Consider the following 24,261-nt stretch of genomic DNA (forward strand, 5'->3'; position numbering starts at 1 on the left):
ACCCATCCACCCACCCACCCACCCATCCACCCACCCACCCATCCACCCACGCACCCACCCACCCACCCATCGAGACACTCCTCACTGTGAGGTCTCCTCTTTAGTTCTACGCCCAGGGCTCTGGCTCAGCACAGCTATAAGTGTCTGACGTTGGAATGTGTGATTTCCTGTTGACTCCACTCACCACTGTCACCAGGATACAATAACTTTTATTCTTTATTTTCTAATCATCAATTTCTCAACCTCCTAATTCACAACAACACAAACAACCTTCTCAAAATGTAAATACTGAGGCCCCAAAGGCTTTTGAATGGCATTAGCTATATGTGAATCATTTCTAAGGTTGAAATTGGACTAGTGTGCCATAAATAGGAAATATCTGACACACGTATCTATTCATTTCATGCTCACATCTATATTACTCTGCATAGTAATTCATTTGTTTAAAATAATGCTTCATTATGTCATAGTCATGACTGACTACTGGTCAGTAAAAAAAAATGTGTGAGTTATGCATTTATCTCTTTTCCTATGGCGTCAACCTCTCTCCATGCATTCTCATGACTCTTCTTAAAAAGGTATGGAATCTCCTTTAACCTCACTAAAGATAATTCCACACAATGCAGAGGGAAACAGGGCCCTAGTAGACCAGTTAAGCAATCTGGGCACATTTGTATGAGCTCAAGTTCAGGGGCATCTGCAGGAAGTTTCTTACCACCTGCTCTGTAGGACAGCCTTGGGTGCCTTTGCACCGTTCCTCACATTACTGGGCAGGGGGATGTGAAGGCGCCTTTCACCATTAGTCAGAGCACTTTTACAGGTAACACTCTGTTACACCGACATAAACTAAACATGAATGTTTCCTCTGGGATAAATTTTTTGGGAAGGATATATGGAAACCAATAGCTTTGGTGAAGTTATGTTTTTGTACTGTGCATGCACTGGAGTTTGGTCAACTTACGAGCTAAGCTGAAGAAAGACAGGAGCAGGACTGCGGTTGTGCTGAAGTGCGGGGCGCCTGCCGTGTTGCAGTCCACTTTGGAATTCTTGCAGGAACACACTTGTACCCTGAGGTCTGTGATGTTCGTCATGGGTGGTTTCCCTGAATCTGTCACCATGATGGGCAGGTGGTAATTTGCTTTGTTCAGATTTTGAAGAAGGCTTACCAGGGCGTGCGTATCTATTAAGACAAAGGGAGGCCTTCATGAGAGAGGGCTGGACGTTTCCAAATCAAAGAGTGGAGTTTCGGCCACTAAACCCACACAAAACAGGCAGTTTATTCATTTAACTGAAAGAGTGCTTAAATATAAATCCATTAACATCAAATAAAAATAAAGACTCACTTCTTCAGCTGCAGAAGTCACATCTCAAGTTTCTGGCAACCACACATGGCTGGTGGCCACCATACCAGGAAGTGCCAGATAAAACACTCCCAGCATCGAGGAGTTCTATGGTTCAGGGCTATTATAATCAATTTCAAGAGGACCCACTTTTGTGAAGATGACTGAGTACCAAGAACTCCTCCCTGAACATTTATTATACTGATAAAGCCATCTTCACAAAGATCACATGCAACATTTAGAAGAAATAATGTAAAAACCCATGCTCGAATTGTCACATTGTACATCTTAAATATATACAATTTTTATTTGTCAATTAAAGGTCATTAAAGCTGGGAAAAAAAGAAAAAAAAAGAAATTGTCAGCTTAGAGCATTTTTACATAAGAATACAAATTCAAATAATCAAAATACATTTTTGGAACAATAACAAAAATCCACTCACTTTTTAAAAAAAATTAATTTATTTTTTATACAGCAGGTTCTTATTAGTTATCTATTTTATTCATATTAGTGTATTTATGTCGATCCCAATCTCCCAATTCATCCCACCACCACCACCACCCCTGCCACTTTCCCCCGTTGGTGTCCATACGTTTGTTCTCTACATCTGTGTCTCTATTTCTGCCCTGCAAACCGGTTCATCTGTACCATTTTTCTAGGTTCCACATACATGCGTTAATATACGACATTTGTTTTTCTCTTTCTGACTTACTTCACTCTGTATGACAGTCTCTAGGTCCATCCACGTCTCTACAAATGACCCAATTTCGTTCCTTTTTATGGCTGAGTAATATTCCATTTTATATATGTATCACATCTTCTTTATCCATTCGTCTGTCGATGAGCATTTAGGTTGCTTCCATGTCCTGGCTATTGTAAATAGTGCTGCAATGAACATTGGGGTACATGTGTCTTTTTGAATTATAGTTTTCTCTGGGTATGTGCCCAGTAGTGGGATTGCTAGATCATATGGTAGCTCTATTTTTAGTTTTTTGAGGAACCTCCATACTGTTCTCCATAGTGGCTGTATCACTACACTCCCACCAACAGTGCAAGAGGTTCCCTTTTCTCCACACCCTCTCCAGCATTTGTTGTTTGTAGATTTTCTGATGATGCTCATTCTAACCGGTGTGAGGTGATACCTCATTGTAGTTCTGAAAAATCCACTTACTCTTAAGGTGTGTAGGTCCCCATGTGTTGCTACGGGGATGGGTTCTATAGTCTAGTCTCTATCAGGCCTCAGCCTGCACCCCTAGGTTTGGGTGGGAATCCATAGCACAATGCACAACCTGGAGACTGGATCTTTAAGCCCACGTTTGGTGGGAAGATCTGCGGTTACCCAGGCCACTGGGCAAGCACTCAAAAGTGGCCACCCCACCTGGCACTGTTTTCGGCCTCGGGTTATTTGCTTTTCAATCACTCAGATGACTACGGATTTTTTTAAAAAATAAATTTATTTATTTATTTATTTTTGGCTGCGTCAGGTCTTCATTGCTGCACATGGGCTTTCTCTAATTGTGTTGACTGGGGGCTACTCTTCGTTGTGGTGCGTGGGCTTCTCATTGTGGTGGCTTCTCTTGTTGCAGAGCATGGGCTCTAGGCACGCCGGCTTCAGTAGTTCTGGCATGCGGGCTCACTAGTTGTGGGTCGTGGGCTCTAGAGTGCAGGCTCAGTAGTTGTGGCTCACAGGCTTAGTTGCTCCATGGCATGTGGGATCTTCCTGGACCAGGGCTCGAACCTGTGTTCCCTGCATTGGCAGGCGGATTCTTTTTATTTTTTTAAATTTATTTATTTTATTTATTTATTTTTGGCTGTGTTGGGTCTTTGTTGTTGCACGTGGGCTTAGTTGTGTCGAGCGGGGTTTACTCTTCACTGTGGTGTGTGGGCTTCTCATTGCAGTGGTTTCTCTTGTTGCAGAGCACGGGCTCTGGGCACACAGGCTTCAGTAGTTGTGGCACGTGGGCTCAGTAGTTGTGGCACATGGGCTCAGTAGTTGTGGCTTGCGGGCTCTAGAGCGCAGACTCAGTTGTTGTGGCACACGGGCTTAGCTGCTCCGTGGCATGTGGGATCTTCCCAAACCAGGGCTTGAACCTGTGTCCCCTGCACTGGCAGGCGGATTCTTAACCACTGCACCACCAGGGAAGTCCCTTTTTTTTTTTTTCAACTGTTCCTTTCTGGGCATAAACAATGCTAAGTACTCAGAAAAAAATTCTGGGACAAGAAAAAGAATTGAGAAGGTATTTTAACTATTAAATAAAACCAGGAGGGAAAAGAGAGTGTGATGACCTGAAAACAAAAACAGCTGAAGTATTATCCTATCCAGACGGCTACAGCAGCAGAAACAACCAATGTGGATGATGACCCCAGTGAAACGGCAGGTTAACACGAGGAACATTCTCTGATCTCCCGCAAGGAGCGGAGAAACGCTTAAATGAGAAAGTTCCAGCTGGAAAGAACTGGGGATGATTATTCAAACGAGCTACAGTCACAAAAACTAGCAAATAAAACACTAACCCCTCAAACAAGAGAAGGGCTGTTTTAATTAAAAATAATCAGTGTAACAAAATTCATTCTTTAAACAGCAATAAAATAGACAAACAGGCAAAGAGAATCAATGACAAGAGAAAGACACCAATAAAATGAGATATGAGATAAGGCCATAACAATACATGTGACATTTTTTAATAGAAAATTTTATGTATGACTGTACAATACATTTTCAAAACTTCATGAAATGGGTAAGTCCCCATCCCTCTCAAAAACTGTACTGCTGAAGTAAGAACAGGGAGCCCAGCCCTGACTGGGTCAATCGCAGGATAAATTCGCTATTGATGGCAAAGTGTACATAATGTGTGAGTTCCGGTTTGGGGCTTTATTGTGAGGCAAGGTGATCTTAGTAGCGAGTTCACATTTGCCATGGCGGGGGAGGTGGAGGGGGTGTTGTGATACAGGGATACTTGTTAATTCAGTACATTGATATTTCAGTCTTAATAAGGCAGATGATAAAGTTTTAAATTTAAATTTTTAAATTCCACCTGTCCATGTGCAGGGACTGGTAGAAAGGGACACTGTTTGAAAGTTTCATAAATGAGGGACAGGACAGATGGGAGAAGATATCAAAGTCGAAAGTCAAAGTCAAGGTCATTTTACAAAGTCAATTCTGAGATCTGCAGCATAAAATGGAAGTTGGAGGATTAGAGGTTAAGACTTTCTGAAGATTCTCATATTGGTGCTTCTTAGGAAAGCAAGCATAGCATGGAAAATCTCTGCAAAGTGCTGGTGAAAATTAAGGTAGTTAAGGGAAACACAGAGGAGAGGCAGCTGAGCCAAGACCCCTGGCTTTTGAAGGCTGAACCACTGGGTGGGTGTGGAGTGTAAAGCACGGGCTGTGTAGTATACAGGGTACAGCATAGAAAAGAGAGGAAGCGAAAGAGAAAACTTTCATGTTTGCATTTCTAAGGAACAGACATTCAATATTTTTACAAATCGTATACAGGTGCTGGTAGGAAAATTGTCAGTATTTGTAATGTGTGAATAGCTTGAAACAAACCATGTGAGGAAACCCGAGAGCATAGAGGAGGCACAGGCTGGGAACAGAAACCACGCCAGGGAAACTAGGCTTCAAAGCTGAAGGGTAACTACAGAATGTTAGGTGGACTTACTGTTGATCTTGGAGATCTTCCAGACTTTATCAGGAACAGTTGGTTTATGGATTTCAAATTTGAAAGGATCTGTATTTGGGTGGAGATCCTTATCTGAAGCTCCCAAAATGACTACGCTGAGGTTTTTGGCGTCATCACAGACCTCCGCTACCGTGGGGTAAATGAAGGGCGCGTTGTCATTCACGTCTTCCAGAGTTATCAGCAAAGTCCCAGTGCCAGTAGCGGGAGGGTTGCCTACAGAGAAAGGGGGGAGATGTTAGCACACAACCGGTACAATGCAGGAGTCGCTGTCCACAGTACCTTTCCCCAAAGTGCCAGATGCCCTTACTGTTGTCACCAGGTTTCAAACAGGACGAACAGGGATAGCTTCCATCTTTGTATAAAGTTCAGTGGTTTAAAAAGCTTTTTCGTATGATCTCTAGGTCCATCCACGTTGCTGTGAATGGCATTATTTCACTCTTTTTTTATGGCTGAATAATAGTCCATTGCATCTATATACCACATCTTCTTTATCCATTCATTTTTTTTTGGATTTTTTTTTTTAATTTAAAATTCTGACTCTAAGCCTATTGAGTAAAAACAATTGAGTGGCATGGATTTCTCTTTCTAACAGGAGGATGTATGCAGCACAAAAGAGCAAGACTTAAATGTTCAAGAGCAAATGGTTTTGGTGGGGGGTGGGGGGTGGGCGGTAGGGGAGAGGGGCACAGATATGAAGAAACCTGTTTGAGACATATGCCCTTAGCGAGAGAGAAAAGAGATTTGATCTTTTTTTTGTTGAATGCCTATATGTGATTTCATGACCCTTTTTTCCCCAGTTATTAATTTCTAGAGGCCTATACCCATAGCGGGAGACAGTACTTTCCTACATTGTCATATTAACTGGAGTCTGACATCAATTCATTAGGTTTTGAATAATTATGGGTTACTGAAGCAAAGTGGAAAGTATCCTGCATGCATATATTCACTTCTAAGTGAAACTTAATATTATTTGGATACAATATTAAAAAGTAAAAACTGATGTTTTCCCCCTGATATCCATTCATCTGTTGAGGGACACTTAGGTTGCTTCCATGTCTTGGCTATTGTAAACAGTGCTGCTATGAACAAAAGGGTGCATGTATTTTTTTGAATTATAGTCTTCTCCAGATATATGCCCAGGAGTGGAATTGCACTTAGATTATCATACTAAGTCATCTATTTTACATTTGGTAGTGTATATATGTCCATGCCACTCTCTCACTTCATCCCAGCTTCCCTTTCCCACCCCACCATGTCCTCAAGTCCATTCTCTACATCTGCGTTTTTATTCCTGTCCGGCCCCTAGATTCATAAGAACCTTTTTTTTTTTTTAGATGCCATATATATGTGTTAGCATACGGTATTTGTTTTTCTGTTTTTGACTTACTTCACTCTGTATGACAGACTCTAGGTCCATCCACCTCACTACAAATAACTCAATTTCATTTCTTTTTATGGCTGAGTAATATTCCATTGTATATATGTGCCACATCTTCTTTATCCATTCATCTGTCGATGGACACTTAAGTTGCTTCCATGTCCTGGCTATTGTAAATAGTGCTGCAATAAACATTGGGGTGCATGTGACTTTTTGAATTTTGGTTTTCTCAGGGTATATGCCCAGTAGTGGGACTGCTGGGTCATATGGTAGTTCTATTTTTAGTTTTTTAAGGAACCTCCATGCTGTTCTCCATAGTGGCTGTATCAGTTTACATTCACACCAGCTGTGCAAGAGGGTACCCTTTTCTCCACACCCTCTCCAGCATTTGTTGTTTGTAGATCTTTTGATGATGGTCATTCTGACCCGTGTGAGGTGACACCTCATTGTGGTTTTGATTTGCATTTCTCTAATGATTAGTGATGTTGAGCATCCTTTCATGTGTTTGTTGGCAACCTGTATGTCTTCTTTGGAGAAATGTCTATTTAGGTCCTCTGCCCATTTCTGGATTGGGTTGTTCATTTTTTTGATATTGACTGGTGACTTATTTGGGAGTGATTTCCATTAGTGGGGAAGAAACAAGCTTGAAGGAAGCTGATCAGTGGTTCATGAAGCATGAGAACAGATACTCTTAAAATTTTTTTTTATTTTAATTTTTAATTGCAGTATAGTTGATTTACAATGTTGTATTAATTTCTGCTGTACAGCAAAGTGATTCAGTTATACATATGTATACATTCTCTTTCACATTCTTTTCCATTGTGGTTTCTCACAGAATTTTGAATATGGTTCCCTGCGCTCTACAGTAGGACCTTGTTGTCTATCCATTCTGTATAGTTTGCGTCTGCTCATCCCAAACTCCCACTCCTTCTCTTCCCCCCCCCCCCACCCCTGGCAACCACAAGCCTGTTCTCTACGTCTCTGCATCTGGGGAACAGATACTCTTTAGTGGGGCTGGTGGAAATTTAAGTAGATTAACACCCAAAGACAGTTCTAGAGTAAACATTCAAATAAGTATCTGCTAAAATAGGAGCACAACTGTAATTAATCACCAGAAGGATGGCCACTTCTAACGGTGGCAGACCACCAACTTCTGTTGGCGCAAGAGCTCAAAGGAAATGCGTAATTACTTTGAAGTTGGTTTCTCACTGTCAGCTTTAGTAATTTGGTTGAATTTCTTTACTGAAAAAATATTTTTCTGTTTTTATGGAACTAATTGAACATCTCAGAGGAATCCATTATAATTTTTTCACTCTGAATATAATATGAAGTCATTTGGTACAATGGATGAGAAGGCATTATGAGTATTTGAAATATGGTCGTAAGAATTGGCCTTTCGTGAACTTAATTATACTACTGTCTTCAGTTCCCCATGTGTTATTCCCAGGCCAGGATGGTGATGTCTTTTTCTGAAGTCAAGTAAAATGAGCTTGTTTTTCTTTTGTTGAGAAGGTAAAGACTTGATTCTCAAAATCCTCAGGGAAAGCCTCTGCCAGTTTATATGCACAGGATGGAAAAAAAATCACCATCCAAAATGAAATGTGATTCAATATGTAATGGTTCCTCACGAGCCCCTTGGCTCCAATAGTTCCGGAGGCCCAGGAAATACTGGAGCTTCTAGGTATTCCCTGGCACTCAGCAAAAGTCCCACGGCCCTCCTCTCCCCCTTTCCACCAGCAACCCCAGGCTCCCAAGGGCCCACTCCTAGCTCCAAAGGGATATGGAGCTAGACCTGCACTTGCCCCTCCGGGCAGCTCCTCAGAGGCATCCAGGGCCACATTCTCGGAGGACACATTAAGGCTCAGCGAAAGTCCCAGCTCGCAACCTGTGGAGGGATTGCTTGTCTCTGCAAGGGCTTCTGTCTTTAGAGTGTCAGGAGAGGGAAGGGTCCCGAGAGATGAACCACTCCTGTCAGTGGGTCTTAAATTGAACGGGAGGTGGGTTCCCCTTTGGGAATCTGATGAAGGTCATGGTCCTGCCTCCAGGGAAATGCACGTCCGTTCATACCGATGGGTCCGCAGTCACTGGGAGTACTGGAAGTGCAGCCTGGGCTTGGAGCATGTTCAGAGCTGCTGATCTAAAACACCCTGGTTTTAGTTGTTGTGAGGCTGAGGTCAGAGAGTTTGAGGACGGGCTCAGATAAACTCCGTGAGTCTCAGGCCTCCTTCTCTAGAGCAAGGGTTAAACTTCGCTTTCTATGTCTGAACTTGCACTGTGTAGCTTGATCCTTACAGGCTCTCATTTCAACCATGAAAGCAAACTAAAATTCCTAAACCATGATTTGGGGTTATTATTATTTTTTGTATCTTTTTCTAATGAGCTACTTTTTATTGTGCTAATATATATATATAACATTTACCATTTTAACCGTTTACAAAATTAATTAACTAATTTATTTTTGGTTGCACTGGGTCTTCTCTAGTTGCAGCAAGCGGGGGCTACTCTTCGTTGCGGTGCGTGGGCTTCTCATTGCGGTGGCTTCTCTTGTTGTGGAGCACGGGCTCTAGGTACGTGGGCTCAGTAGTTGTGGCTCACAGGCTCTAGAGCACAAGCTCAGTAGTTGTGGCGCACGGGCTTAGTTGCTCCGTGGCATGTGGGATCTTCCCACACCAGGGCTCGAACCCGTGTTCCCTGCATTGGCAGGAGGATTCTTAACCACTGTGCCACCAGGGAAGTCCCCATTTTTAAGTGTACAGTTCAATGGCACTGAGTACATCCCCACTGTGCAACCATCACCACTATCCATCTTGAGAACTTTTTCATCTTCCCCACCTGAAACTCTGCCCCCGTTAAACGACAACTCCCTCTTCCTCCCCACAGCCTTCAAATCTTGGTGGGTCATTCATTTTGTTTCAAGCTTTCATGCTGCCAAACAATGGCTTGACATGGGTGAAACGGTCACCATTTTCTTTCCTGGACCTGAATGAGTGAATCTGTTCCATCAAGAGGACTGTGCCTTGAAGACCACAGAGATGCTCTGACATCATGAAGTTGTGCTCTGGACCACTGCTTGCTCCCATTTCTGGATTCGTCGTTCCCACTCGGCACTGACAGCTTGTAATACCTCACACATTGATCAGGACAGGAACAAATTGATCCTGCCGCTTGATTTTGAACCAAGACAATTTAACTTGTACTTCTTCACTGTGGTGGTGGTAACTTCCTCATGAGACGGTCGAGTTGGTGTCCTGTGCTCAGTGCCAGCTGTCCCGGCCAAACCCTCAGTCTGGTTGGTTCAGCATTTGATGCTTGGACTTCTGTGTTCTAGGTTTATTTGGGGGCAGAGCTGTGCGTTTTCTAAGAGAAGCAGGATCATGTAACTAATGAAAGTGAGCATTTATGGAGAGAAGCTGAACCCCTGCTGTTAATCAGAGTAAGAAAAGTTCAAGCAAACCAGAGAGGTTGCTGTTTTGAGCCCGTGGGGTTCTACCTTCCAATTTTCCGTCATTTTTTCTGAAGAGGAAACTGGGGTTCAGAAAGATTAAGTAACTTGTCCAAGGCTCTGTAGCATTGGTGCTGTGTCACCTGTTTGAGGGCTGTGGCCTATAAGACACAGTGTTCCCATGCAATGCACACTTTGGGAGCTCTAGCAAGGGAGCGGAATGATTGGTGATTGTAGCACAACTCACCATCTGTGCCAGACTCATCTGTGGAGCTCAAAGTTTAGGTATTTTGCTGCTTGTGGTTGGCATCAAATCAAGTATTGGTAGAAAGGGTAAAAAACAATCTCTGTGCTTTCGTTACTTAAGTGACCAACAATACATTGCTTTTTGTTGAAGGTGGGCGGAGCTAAGGCCTGTACCCAAGGAAACATGTCACACGTGGGTCTCCTGGCACTGCTTTGATGCTGTGGGTGGATGTAATGAGAAGCAGGGCCAGGTTTTTTTTTTGTTGTTGTTTGTTTGTTTTTTTAATTATGGGAATGTTATTTTATTCAGAACCCTGACCAAACAGGATTTCCACTTACCCAAAAAAACACTGAAATTTTCTGATATGTTCCATTATTCAGAAGATATATATTTACATATATATATATATACACACACACACACACATATATATGATGTGCATGATATAACAGACAAAAACAGTGTGATTCTAATTAAAAGATATATATGATTAGGAAAAAGATTAGAAAGAAATATATCAAAGCCTAAATAATGATTATCTCTCCAGGTAATTAACATTAAAATAATACTTTTCTCTTTTCAATCTCCTTTAATAATAACCATGATTACCATAATAATCAGAAACAGAAATGTAAACTCAAAAGCTATACAGGGATTTAAAAATATTTTTTTCCAATTCCTCTTTCTTTCCTCTAACTGTTTTTACAAAGAATTGATATTTAGTAAATTCACAGCGTTCTGCAACTACTACCACCATCTAATTTTAGAACATTTCCATCACCCCAAAAAGAAACCTCGGGCGCATTTGTACTGACTCTTCATACCTACTTCCAGTACTAGACAACCACTAATCTACTTTCTTTTTCTATAGATTTGTGTTTCCTGCACATTTCTATAAATGGCATCATACAACATAGCCTTTTGTGTCCGGCTTTTTTCACTTAGCATGATGTTTTTGAGGTTCATCCATGTTATAGCAAGAATCAGTACTTCACTCCTTTTTATAGCTGGATAATATTCCATTCAGCCGATGGACCACATTTTGTTTATCCATTCACTAGCTAACGGACATTTGGGTTGTTTCTACTTTTTGTCTGTTATGAATAATGCTGCTATTAACATGTGCATACAAGGGACCAGATTTTCACATGCTACAATGTCCCTAGACTAGTAAGATAAGACCCCAGTGCATCTCCTCAAGAGAGTCCCCTTAGAAGAATAGGGTCCCTGGTCTTTCCACATTTGGCTGGGCTGGCTTCATATGCAGAGAAGGTTGAATCTCAGCAAGAACTTTCAGAAGCTAGCTCTGAGAAGTAAAGGAAGGTAGTAAATTTTTCTAGTCACCGGGCCTAGAGGCGTGTAGCATGTGTCTTACCTTGGGAACCGTGACTTTTGTATGGGGAATAGTGTGCACAGTGAGGTTGCCTGCTTGAAGAATAAAATGCAGGAAGAGAAAGTGAGAGGAGGGAAAGACAGGAAGCTCATTTCTGAGCTCCACGGGCTCTGAGCATAAGGACTGTTCTCCGTCATCATCCTATTATAATAGGTACCTGGTACCTACCTACCTGGTAGGCTTTTGTGAGTGTGTGTGGTGAAGGAAAATGCAGTGTTTGTCATAAGTTGCCACACAAGGAGAATGGGTGGCTCACGCTCAAAAAGCCTACAGTCCCCTGGTTGAGTTTTGAATTAATTTAGGTTGATTTGAAAAAGCTAAGGATGTGTTGCTCTTTCCATGCATGTAATCATATGTGTTTGTATTTCCATACGTTTCCTTCTATTCTGAGAAAGTGTCCTCCTTTCCCCCACCTAGGGCAGAAACAAGGGTGTGTGTGGGATGGGGTCTGTGGAACTGGGGCTCAGAGTAGGGAGTCCACACCAGGAACAAGGAGGGAGGCCTCAGCTGGGTGCCTTAGGAAAGCCTGAGGCCTAAACTCTGGGAGGGAAATCAGGAGGATGGGCCAATTCATAAGTAACCACAGTTCAGATGTGGCCCCTGACTGAAGGCTGGGCACCCCTGCTAGATTCTGAGGCCTGTCTGTCAGGGCAGAATGCTTGGGTGGGGCAAGCTACTCCCCACAAGTTCCTTCCGCATTTCTGGGCATCTGTTGAACCTTAGCTAAGCAGCTGTGAGCAAATAAATGTCACACTTCTTATTTCATGTGAACAGGGCTCTAAGCTATCTTTACCTTTGCTCAGAAATGGGAGTGAACCAGGATTCTTCTCTGTATGGTCCCCCTTCGTATTGCTTAGTTCATCCCTTTGTTCTGTTTACTATGGTTTGCAGGATCAGTATTTTACAGATCTTTTTTTTTTGGCATGTGCCCTGTAAGCCAAGAATCTCGTCGCATTTTAATTCATAAGCATTTTTTATTGCTTTGTTAATAGAGATCTTACCAATCTCATTTTATATTTTGAAAACATTTAATAGTAAACCAACCAAAAACCTGGTAGAAAATAGATTTGCAAACTATGCCAGGTTTCCACGGGTGATACTCGATGTAGAGCTGAGGCAATTATTCATATAATTCAGACTCAAAAATTCTTTTGGAGGAGAAATAATCTGAAACCCGAACTGTTTAAAAAAAAATTCCACCTTTTGGCTTTTTTTATTTCCATTTTACGGACTTTAAAGAAAAGGCCAAAGTAGGGGAATAGTTGATTTGAAGGCCATGTTTAAACATGACAGTTTTATTTTATTCATTCAGCCAATAATTATTTATTGGGGCTCTGCCCTGTGTCTTACTGGATATGCACAAAAATCAACCATACAGGGTGCCTGTTCTTGAAATGTTAGCAGTGTGGCAGGAACAGATATGTAAACAGATGCAGGATAGCGCTTTTTTTTGTTTTTGTTTTTTTTTTTGAGGATAGCGCTTTAAGTGTGGGAAGAGACGTGAGGATAAAATGTCACGGGAGCTTGCGACATGGAATAATTGTCTGGGGACAGTTCCAAAGGCTCCATGAAGATGTGGCTTAGAAGCGAGAATACTTTGTGTAGCTGGAGAAGGTTGTTCTAGGCAGAGGGAATCGTGTGACTATTTTGTGGGAATAAGTTTTCGTAGACTTTTAAGCAGGATGCTGGCTTTGATAAGAGCAGGGGATGCTGGAGGCAGGGAAAGGAGAGGGCTTGAGTGAGGAGAGAGGGCACAGGAGGACCAGCTGGGCGGCCAGTGCAGTAACGCGGACTGACGATGGGGGATGAGGTGAGGGCAGCCAGGGTGCAAGGGCAGAGGCTGGATTCAGGGGGCTGGATAGACAGTGAGAGCTGGACTGGGAGCGATGGGGCAGGAGCCTCAGTGGGGATGGGGTTCCAGCTTGGGGACCGTGCAGGTGGTGATGCTATTACCCAGGCTGGGAAAGAGGGAATACCACGGAGTACAAGCTAAGAGACCCCTCGGCAGGATGAACTGAGCTGGCATAGATGGGCATTGCAGACGGTATTTTAATGCCGGAGTCAGCTTTTCTCCCCAATAACGTTTGAAAACATTATGTTTAAGATGGTTGATTTGGCTGGTCAGCATGGAAATGCCCTGCTGTCAGGTAGATGAAGGGTGGCTTAAGTCTCCCCACTCAGACAGAAGCTCCGTGAATGGATACCCATGTCGAGGGCGGCATTTTCTGGCTAATTCTCTGATTTAGAGCACTACTCCGAGTGGAGGGCTCTTCAGCCTGTCCCTGCTCTAGAAAAATGTTCAGACCACCACGAGGGTGGTCGTCAGATGGCATGTCATAGTTTGCCTCAGACACTGTTGATGCTGCAATGATAAGTTTAGAAAAATCAGTCCATAACTCAGCTCAAGTGGGTTGACTTAAATATTTAAGTTTTACAACATTAAAGTCCTTACAAAGCACCAGGAATTCTGCATTCCTGATTTCCCATCCTTGTAACAACTCAGCAGGGCAGGTGGCGTTATCCTCACTCTGCAGGTGGGGAAACAGGCTGAGAGGGCCTAAGTCTCATACTGATGGTGGCACAGTGAAGTTGGGGAGCTGGCCCATTCCGAGGGTTAGTAGAGCACCAGGCCCCAGTCTCTCTGTGGAGTGTACTTGCTGCCTACAGATGGCTCTGATCACAGCCTTTCTATTACCAGATCTCAAGAGCTCTTTTATCGGGCCATTTTGTCAGTGACAAAATTGTAGCTAGTATTCTCAGCGTGATTGATATTTTACTGGTACTTGAAATAACAAGGAATGATCACTGGGCCTTCAATTTATTTTTCTTCCTCAATTACTATAACAGCTGAGATAAGGGGTGCTAAACTGGCTTAATTGGGTTGCCATCATAACTAATGGCTTGATTTTATCCAAACTAGCATCTTTTAAGTAGAATTAATCTAAGTAATTTGACTATATCCCCTAAGCAGTCTTGGTTGATCTACACAAAGAGGCATCTTTTTGAAGTTCAGGTCCCTGTCATCCCCAGTTTGGGGGCTGTTGCTATCCTGTGGTTTAGTGGTCATTTCACTATGGGGCCGAATAACTTTTTTTCTCTTTTAATTAATTTAAAGGTATTTTGCACAATATTTCAATTTAGAATCACTTTGCGTTATCAGAACGTCTATTATATAGGAGACTGAAGGAAAAGACAGGTTAGGACCTGAGATATCTTAGCTTATGAAAAATCAATATCTTAGTCTATTCCATTTTAATTTTACAGCTATTATGCTTGGTTCTCTATCTGGGTCTTCTTGGTAACCCACAGCACATTTTTCACCGACAGACTCAAACGTACTTTACACAAGTTGCTAAGTTATGAAAACATGCTGCTGAATTTAGCGAGAGCTGGGCTTGTTTTTATGCTATCATTCCCTCATTCTTTTCAGTGAAAATAGATGGGGATGTGACGCTTGACAATCGCATAAAGCCTTCATATGGATGCTAGAGACAGCACGCGTTTCCTGGTTCAAACTATTTCGTACGCACCAAGCCTTAGTAAGAACTAAGAGGGATAATTTTTTTCTTTTTTCTTTAAACTCGCTGCATAGCCTGGGTGCTGGGAGCAAGGGCACTTGAACTTCCTGAAGCAGAGTATTTGTCTTTGGCATTTGGAGTCACAATTTAGAACTTCTCTGAGGGCGTAAGAGCCATTCAATAGCAATCATGGAATGCTGAACCCTACACAATTTCAGAACAGGAGGAGGAGTGAAAGATGAGGTTACAGGTGAGAAGGAGGTAGGAAGACCAGCCTGATAGAACTCCTGAGCAGAAGGCAGTAAGCCAAGAAGCACCAGCCGGCTATGCCTTCCTGCCCATGGCCATCTCCAGTGGGATTCCAGAACTCTTACAAGAAACTGCTTGTGGCAGTTTTCGGCCCACATAAGACAGTGAGGCTAACACTTGACCTTTCTGGCGATTACCTGAGCAGCAACGATAATCACACTGGGATTTGCCCGGTGCTAATTGCTGCTGCTTTGCCCCCCTGTCAGCACATCCCCAAAGGGATGCCACCTGACTGCATTCCTGAATGTCGTCTCTCCATCTTGGTATTTTCCTTAACAGTCATTTTTTTTCCCCCTTTCTTAACATATGCCAGAAATTCTGTGTTCGTTTAAGTCTTTAATGAAGGAGTTCCTGTACTCTGAAGGCACTAATCTGGACCACATAAGATAAGTGATGATATTCGTTTCTAAAGGTAAACTGCTCGCCAACACGGAAAGTCACACCATATCATCTGTAGGATGAAAGGCTTTACTGTGCCAATCATTCAACCACAGCCATTTCTGCTTTAGCAAAACAAAAGCATTTCGCTTATAATAAAACAATGTTGTTAGGTAATTTATAGCTCATTAAAACCGATAACAGTTTACGAAAAGTGCCTTGTACATCCTTGAGAGTGCTGTGGGTTACAACCTAGCCTCTATCTGTAGGGAGTGATTAGTGTCTTTCCCTCCCCGAATCATCCATAACCCGGGCATTATCAATATTACTGTGAAGCGCGATTCTGGAATCTATATAGACTTGCTTTGGGGCCCCCCACAAGCAAACAGGTCCAAAGAATTTTTAATTTCTATTAACTCAGAACAGATTTCCAGCCCTGTATCTGACTACTTTTTTTACATTCCTCCATTCTGATATCACAGTTTCTAGTCTCTAAGAGGTACCTAAAAAGTATATTCTCTTTCTGTGCTGCCTCACCACTGTTCTGAACTGAATAAGTAGAGCTGTGTGTAGCAGCTATGATGGGGTCACTTCGCTTTTTGCCAAGTGTTGCAGGGACTGCAGAGCGCATGCTTCACCTTGTTCTCTCTGCAGACATCCTGTCATTCACCCCTGCTGGCAGTTCTGCCACCCGCCCACCCCCAGCAGCTGGGGACTGTCCTTCCTTAGAATGACAAGATGCTGAGAGTCTAGCTTTAGGGTAGCAGATACTTAGAGAGCACATGAATGGTCACAGCCTCCTGGGGAAGGCACAGTGGACCAGGGACATGCTCTCTGTGTAGCCATATATATTTTTTTTCTTAAGTTGTATTGAAATATAGAAACTTTCATGTTTCTACAAATACACAGCTTGAAGAAACTTCACAATCTGAACACACCCATGGAGTTAGCCCAGTATATACAAGATCAAGAAACTCCTCCACAGTTCCTTAAAACGCTAAAAATAGAGCTACTGTAGGCATATATCTGGAGAAAACCATAATTTGAAAAGACACATGGCACCCCAATGTTCACTGCAGCACTACGTACAGTGGCCAGGACATGGAAGCAACCTAAACGTCCATCAACAGATGAATGGATAAGGAAGATGTGGTACATATTTACAAAGGAGTATTACTCAGCCATAAAAAGGAATGAAATAATGCCATTTGCAGCAACATGGATGGACCTAGAGATTATCATACTAAGTGAAGTCAGACAGAGAAAGACAAACATCATATGATATCATTCATATGTGGAATCTAATTTTAAAAAATGATACAAATGAACTTATTTACAAAACAGAAAGAGGCTTACAGATATCGAAAACAAACTTATGGTTACGAAAGGGGAAAGCAAGGGGAGGGATAAATGAGGAGTTTGGGATTAACAGATAGACACTATCATATATGAAATACATAAACAACAAGGACTTACTATATAACACAAGGAGCTACACTTAATATTTTGAAATGACCTACAAGGGAAAAGAATCTGAAAAAGAATATATATATTCTTTTATAGCTATATATATAGTTATTTACAACACTGTATATCAACTATACTTCAATTAAAAAAAGAGCCCTTCCACAACGTAATCTGGAAGCATGGATTAGTTTCGCCCGTTTGACCTTCATATAAATGGAATCATTCCATGTGCGATCTTCTGCTTCAGCCTTCTTTTTGCTCAATGTTACGTTTGCAAGATTCATTCGTGTTGCTGTGAATAGCTGCACATCATTCTTTCTCAGCGCTGTACAGACCCAACTGTGTGAATGTTCCACCATTTATTTATTCTACTTTTGTTGGGCATTTGGACAGTTTCCAGTTTTGAGCTATCATGAATAGTGCTGTTATTTACATTCTGGCATATAGGGGTTCTGGTGAACAGATACACATACTTCCGTTGGATGTACAGCTAGGCACATAATTCCTGGATCATAGGGGATGCATATGTTCACCCTTCGTTGATACTTGCAGTTTCCAGAGTGGTTGTACCAGTTTACACTTCTCGCAGCTGGATATGAGAGTTCTAATGATTTCATAGCCTTGCCGACACTTGGCATCTTCCATCTTTTCACTTCAGTCATTTTGAAGGTGTGCTGAGTATTGAATTTCATTGCATTTCCTTGATCAATTTGTATTTTAGTTTGTATTTGCATAGTTTAATTTTTATTTCCTTGATGAATGAAGTTGAGCATCTCTTCATATGTTTATTGGCATTTGTATATCCTCTGTTGTGAATACCTGTTCAAGTCCCTTACCCATTCCTCTTTGAGTGGTGCCTTTTGCATATAGATTGTAGGATTCCTTTATAATATAAATACCTCCTACCTTGTGGGTTACCTTTTTACATTCTTGATGGTATAATCTGATGAACTGAAGTTCTTAATTTTAATATAATATATCATTTTTTCCCTTTTGTCGTTAGTACTTCTGTGTCCTGTTTAAAAAAACTTTGCCTATGCCAAGGACATCAATATGTTCTAATATGTTTTTCTCTAAAAGATGTATTATTTTACCTTCCACATTTTGACCTGTAACATATTTAGAATTGGTTATTATATATGGTATAAGAGAGGGGTCAGGATAATTCTTTTCATATGTGTGAAACCCAGCACTATTTATTGAAAAGACCATGCTTTCTCATCTGCACTACCATGTTGTCCTTGTCATAATCAGGGACTGTATATGTGTGGATCTGTTTCTGAACTCCCTATTCTATTTCATTGGCCATTTTTTTCTATCTTTGAGCAAACACCACACAGTTTGAATTATTACAGTTTTCTTTTTTTAAAAAAATTGTTTATTTATTCATTATTTTTGGCTGTGTTGGGTCTCTGTTTTTGCATGCGGGCTTTCTCTAGTTGCAGCAACCGGGGGCTGCTCTTTGTTGCGGTGCGCGGGCTTCTCATTGCAGTGGCTTCTCTTGTTGCAGAGCATGGGCTCTAGGCGTGTGGACTTCAGTAGTTGTGGTGCATGGCCTTAGTTGCTCCGCAGCATGCGGGATCTTCCCGGACCAGGGCTAGAACCCGTGTCCCCTGCACTGGCAGGCAGATTCTTAACCACTGCAGCACCAGGGAAGTCCCTGAATTATTATAGTTTTCTAATAGGTCTGGATATACGGTAGTGTCAGTCTTCCAACTTATTCTTCAAGATTTCCTTGGCTATTTTTAGCCCCTTGTATTTCCATATGAATTTTATAATCTGTTTCTTCCCCTTCTTCTCAAAACAAAAACCTGGGATATTGCTTGGTATTGCATTGAATCCTTTAGGCCCATTTGGAGAGAACTGACATTTTAATAGCATTGAGTCTCCTAATCCATGGATATGGTATAGGTCTCTATTTACACAGGATTAAAAACTCTTAGTAGTGTTTTGTAGTTTTCAATATAGTCTTTGTGCTGTGTCCTCACGTGGTGAAGGAAGTCTCTGGGATCTCTTCTATAAGGGAATTAATCCCGTTCATGAAGGCTTCCATCCCCATGGACCTCCCAAAGGCCCTACCTCCAAATACCAGCACACTGGGGATTAGATTTCAACATGTGAATTTTGGGGGAGACACAAATATTCAATCTATAGCATCAGCCATCCCATCCTCCAATCCCTCATACCTTCAAAATCTGGCAAATGTCTTAAAGAGAGAATGGTTGTGTGTTTAAGGTAAGTTTGCTTGCTTTGTTAGGTCTTTGTTTCAGTGAGACCCCAGGAGATATTATTCTGCCCTTTAAAAGGCATTTATTTATAACCATGTGCTTAAGAGCCCTCAGGTTTTCACTCTGTCACACCAGCCACATGACCGTTACAGGTGTTTCTCATTTCTTTCTTTCCATCCTGGGCCCTGCCTGGGTCAGGCCTGATCCTCACCCAGAATCTAAAACAGCCCCAGAGAGAAAAAAATGGCTGGTGGCCCTACACTCCTTTTAGAATGGTTCTTTCTTCTTTCCTATTTTAGTTTTTAGTTGAGTTAGGCTTCATTGCTTCTGCAGCTCTCTGATGCCTTTACAATTAAGACTTTTGTAATGTATCCAGATTTTTCTAGTTTTTGCAGTGGGGACATTGGTCTACTACAACCTACAATAAAGTTCCCATGGCCATATATTTTATTGACATGTTTTGGCATAAATTCCTGAGTTGACTCCTTGCTTGGAGAAAATCAATTTATTTTGCTTTAGTTTCCCTCGTGTTGTATGACAATAATTCCTTATTCTTTCATTCCATCAAATACATTGAATTTCTATAAAATTAATAAACTCAAATGCTTACTTTGTATAACACTGAGCCATCAGTTAGTACTATTAACTTTGATCTAACAGCACTTACTGTTGGTTTTTCCTGGTTAACCATAATATCTAGAGATAAGTTTTCAGTGAGTGACAAAAACGAGCCTTTAAACAAAAGTTACTCTGATTTATGAGGTCTTTGAAAATTTATTCTCTTTGCGCTAAGTCTTTTGGGCCTTATTCAAGATTATCATCTCTAATGATGATTCTATATAGTAATGCCAACTTGTTTTTTATTTATCATTCCATCTTCAGGGATATTTCTATCCTTTGGAAACATCTGTGACATCAGATTTGGATTTCCTTGTCTGATATTAGTATTAACAGAGTTAGATAAGAAATAGATTTCAAACTGCATTATTTCTTGAGGACCATTCTCGGCTGTATTCTTTCCTGTCTATAACCCCATTGGGGTGGGACTGACATTTACTGAACATTTAATATTGCTTTTGATGGAGAGTGTAGAGGGCACAGCACTTCATTTTCTCACTACAACCTCGTAAGTAGAAATTATCTTCCTCATTTTGTAGAAGTATTATAGAAACTGAGCCTCAGAATCTATCAGCAGCTTGCCCTGTCACACCTGGAGAGAAGACTCCTGTTTCCGGCAAAAATTAAAGTGTATTTCATTTCTAGTTTTTTGGATGAATAATTGCATAAAATATTTTATAAGGCAATGGTAACTAAACTATTTGCTGGGTTTCAAACTTCCTTCATGGTGTTCTTAGCTGAGAATTTTCTCTACAAGTACAGATACTTTTACGTACTAGAGAACTCTGAAATCATTACGTTAGCTGATCTATAATTGATACTTTTTGTTTGAAAAGCATTTTAAAATTCTTGGCTTTTTGTCCTCCACTGTTGATGCCCTTAGCACTCCTGTCTAGACCTATTCCTTCCACAAAACTTATCTGTTCTGATGGCGACAATCTCTTGCATTGTGACTCCCTGAGTAAAACCTCCTGGCCTCTATTTCAGGCCCACGTTGCAGTGCCTCATGGGATCATCTCAACATCCACCCCATAAGGACAACATGGGAACAATCCTTTGAAACCAGTTCCATTTCTATTAATGGACTAGATTTCTCACTAGAAATGTTCGTATTGCCATTCTCTCTTTCATATTGAGTATGGGTTGTTTTCAAAGCCTTGTTTTGTCCATCCAAATGTTTTCTAGATTCATCCTTTCTAGCTTGTTTCTGTTGCCAACAGGCATGCCTTGACCCCTTCAACTAAGATACCTGCTATGTCTTACAATGTTTCCCAGCTCCAGGCTCACTCCACCCAAACGACTTCCACTGCTTCTCTTACCTTGATTTCTGCACAGCTTTCTAATGCCTCCTTGCCTCCTGTCTCATCATGCTCTGATTGATCTTCTACACCGCCACAGGGGTTATCTTTCTACAGTACAGCGTTTATTCTTGAGGAGTCTGATAACCAAATCAAACTCCTTGGCATAGCATATGGAGCGTTTCATGATCTATTTTATGATCTATTCCACATACACATGAGTGCCTGCTCTAAGTCAGGCACTGTGATAAGAGCTGGGCATTCCCCACAAGACCTAGTAACCTTATCTCTGTAAACATGGAGCCTCCAGTAACGCCGACCAATGTTTAAGTGTCTCACATAACCACCTTCTTTCAGGCTTCTAGTAGAATGCCTTCCCTTTTCTCAACCTATCCTTCATCACTCGGTTTAGAGATCCCCTCAACCAAGAAGCTCCCCGTGACCACCTCTGAGGCTGGATGAGGGGCTCCTCTGGGCTTAGTTCCAGTAGGACAGTTGTGACAGTGTATTGCCACCTTCTGTTTGCTAGCCTAACTTGCCAAGTAACTCGTTAGCTCACTGAGCACAAGGACAATGTATTATTCATCTTTGAGTCTCCAGGACCAAGCACAGTGTCTGGTCCAGCTCTCTGTTGATGAATGTCCATGTGCTATTTCATCATGTCAGTTTCCTCCTCAAGAACTTATGGGATCCTTTGGGTGCCTGCTCTATCAGATGACTTGCCCAGATTTTGAGATGTCTTGAAGATATGACTTTCCGGTATACATCCAAATAGGTTTCTACATATGTACTCACAGTGGATGTAACCCTTCTCTTTCCTTTTCTTACCTCCCATGCCACACTCCCTTTTAATTTTGACTCCTCTGCTCTATGCCCTCAGGTACCCTGACCTCCTGACCCTGCCATTTATCCAAATCCTGTCTTTCAAGGCCAGACTCAAAGGTTGACTTTACTGTGAAACCCGCTCTGCCTACTGGGTGCCACACTGATCACTCACTTCTTAGACACGTGCTCTCCTACTTGGTTTTGTGTAAGTACCCAGCCTCTGAGAATTCTTAGTTCACCCATTATTGGGTAATGAAGGCACATATAAAGAACCCTATAAAAATATTCATTTTGATATATATATAGGACTCAAAACCGAATCTTCAGCTATGAACAGCTCACTTTTAGGAATTACAGGGAGAGCAAAACTTCTTGTGTGATTGACACAGTAGACATCTTAGCTTAACATACCCAGAAACCGACTCTGATTCCCCCTATCTCAGCCAATGGCAAATCCTGTTAGCTCTGTGTCCGAAATATATAGAGTATCTCCAGAATCTGATCTCTTCTCATCCCCTACTCTATTACCGGTCCAAGCTACCATCTTTCCTAGGTTGCCCTCAGTCTCCTAAGAGGTGTCCCTACTTCTGTCCTTGTCTCCTATGTCTGATCTCAACAGAGCAGAATGATCACGGCACTTTGAACTGTACTCAGAACTTGGCTATGGTAACCCATTTCAACATAAAGTAGAAGCCAAGGGTTGTACAGAGGCCCACGTGACCCTACATGATCTGCATCCCCATCCCCTTCATGTACCACTGCCCTCTCTGCTCCAGCCCCCAGCCTCCTTGCTCTTCCCTTAGATTGCTTCAGGGGCCCCATCCCCACTTTCTTCATGTTTTTGCTCAATGTCACTTCCTCAGTGAGCCTCTCACGGCTGTCTGGTTCAAACTGTAGCATCCTTTCATTTGCTATCTTTTTCCTGTTTCATACATAAATAGTATACTTTCTTTTTTTTCTGAATAGTATGTATTTTACTCAATTTCCTTCCGTTCTCCATGACTGTGTCAGCTGCACGAGGACAGTGATTTTTGTTTGTTCACGACTGTATCCCCAGTGTCTGGAACAGAGTCTGAGTTGTGGATACTGCATTATTAGCTTTTGAACGAACAGCAATTGTTCCGCGCTTCTGAAGCTACCAGCTGAGGGGACCTGATGTCTTTCCGTGGTGCATATCATAAAAGGAAAAAAGCTGAGGGAACAATTCAATTGTCAGGGTCGGTGATGTCCTCTGGGACTTCCTTTCAACTTGCATTAGGTAAAAAAACCCTCCTTGTAGATGACAACATGACACCAAGATGAAGGACATCAACGTGGCTTCCTAGCCTTGGCGCCTACTTGAGACGGAGCACAGTGAGCTCACTGCTCTGACCCTTAACTAGACAAAGACTCAGGAATTCCAGGACTTGGGGATTTTACTGACTCACGTGTGTTTACACATTTGCTTTCCCTGCCCCCCACCCACATTTAATTCTTCCCAAGCACACCTTTAGGTATATCAGAAGAAATGTAAAAATATATTTAAAACTGAAAAGTATTCACTTATTGGCATTTAAAAAATTACTCACCACTGTCGATTGCCAGGAAGAGGGCAGTGTACACGCTGTTATGGACGAATGGGGACTCGCGGTCCAGCACAGCAGTGGTGTCAACAGTCCCGTTGATGGGGTTGATATTCAGCCAGCCTGCTGGGTCCTTATAAACAGAATACCTGAAAAAAAAAAAAAATCCCCAAATAACGTCAGATTACATTCAAAATAGATTCAAGAAATGTTCAAGGAGTACTGGGCACAAGCTCCCAGGGTAGCTGCCGGATAATTCTTAATACAAATCCACAAACATCATTATAGCACAGTTGTTCATTCAGAAAGTAATGACTGACCATTAATTAACTCTGGGCTTTTTCTGTTTTAAATATTTTGTACATGCACCTCCTTTATTCCTCATGACAAGCCTGGGAGGAAGGAGCTCTTATCTGCCCAGCTCTCATAGAGGCAGAGTTCATAGCCTGTCTCCTGAGTCCAAGTCCAGCTTTTTTTTTTCTTTTTCTTCTGCTTTTACATCTTGGATGTATCTGGTATGCAGACTAGGCAGGAGAAGCACTGTCATGAAGGTACAGGCAAGGCACATGGACGC

At 41.9% G+C, this 24,261-nt stretch overlaps 1 protein-coding gene across 1 annotated transcript in view; it reads right to left on the reverse strand.

Moving 5' to 3' along the window:
• Window positions 1–24,261, reverse strand: part of CDH13 (cadherin 13) — a 1,013,556-nt gene that overhangs the window by 7,478 nt on the left and 981,817 nt on the right. Inside the window, exons 11-13 of the mRNA XM_029206203.1 lie at window positions 23,694–23,836; window positions 5,004–5,237; window positions 962–1,180 (exon numbers count right to left, since the gene is read on the reverse strand). Coding sequence (XP_029062036.1) covers window positions 962–1,180; window positions 5,004–5,237; window positions 23,694–23,836 — 596 coding nt within the window. The remainder of the gene's footprint in view (window positions 1–961; window positions 1,181–5,003; window positions 5,238–23,693; window positions 23,837–24,261) is intronic.

Source organism: Monodon monoceros, unplaced genomic scaffold (assembly GCF_005190385.1).
Source record: "Monodon monoceros isolate NGI ecotype Baffin Bay Population unplaced genomic scaffold, NGI_Narwhal_1 Super_Scaffold_10, whole genome shotgun sequence".
NCBI lineage: Eukaryota > Metazoa > Chordata > Mammalia > Artiodactyla > Monodontidae > Monodon > Monodon monoceros.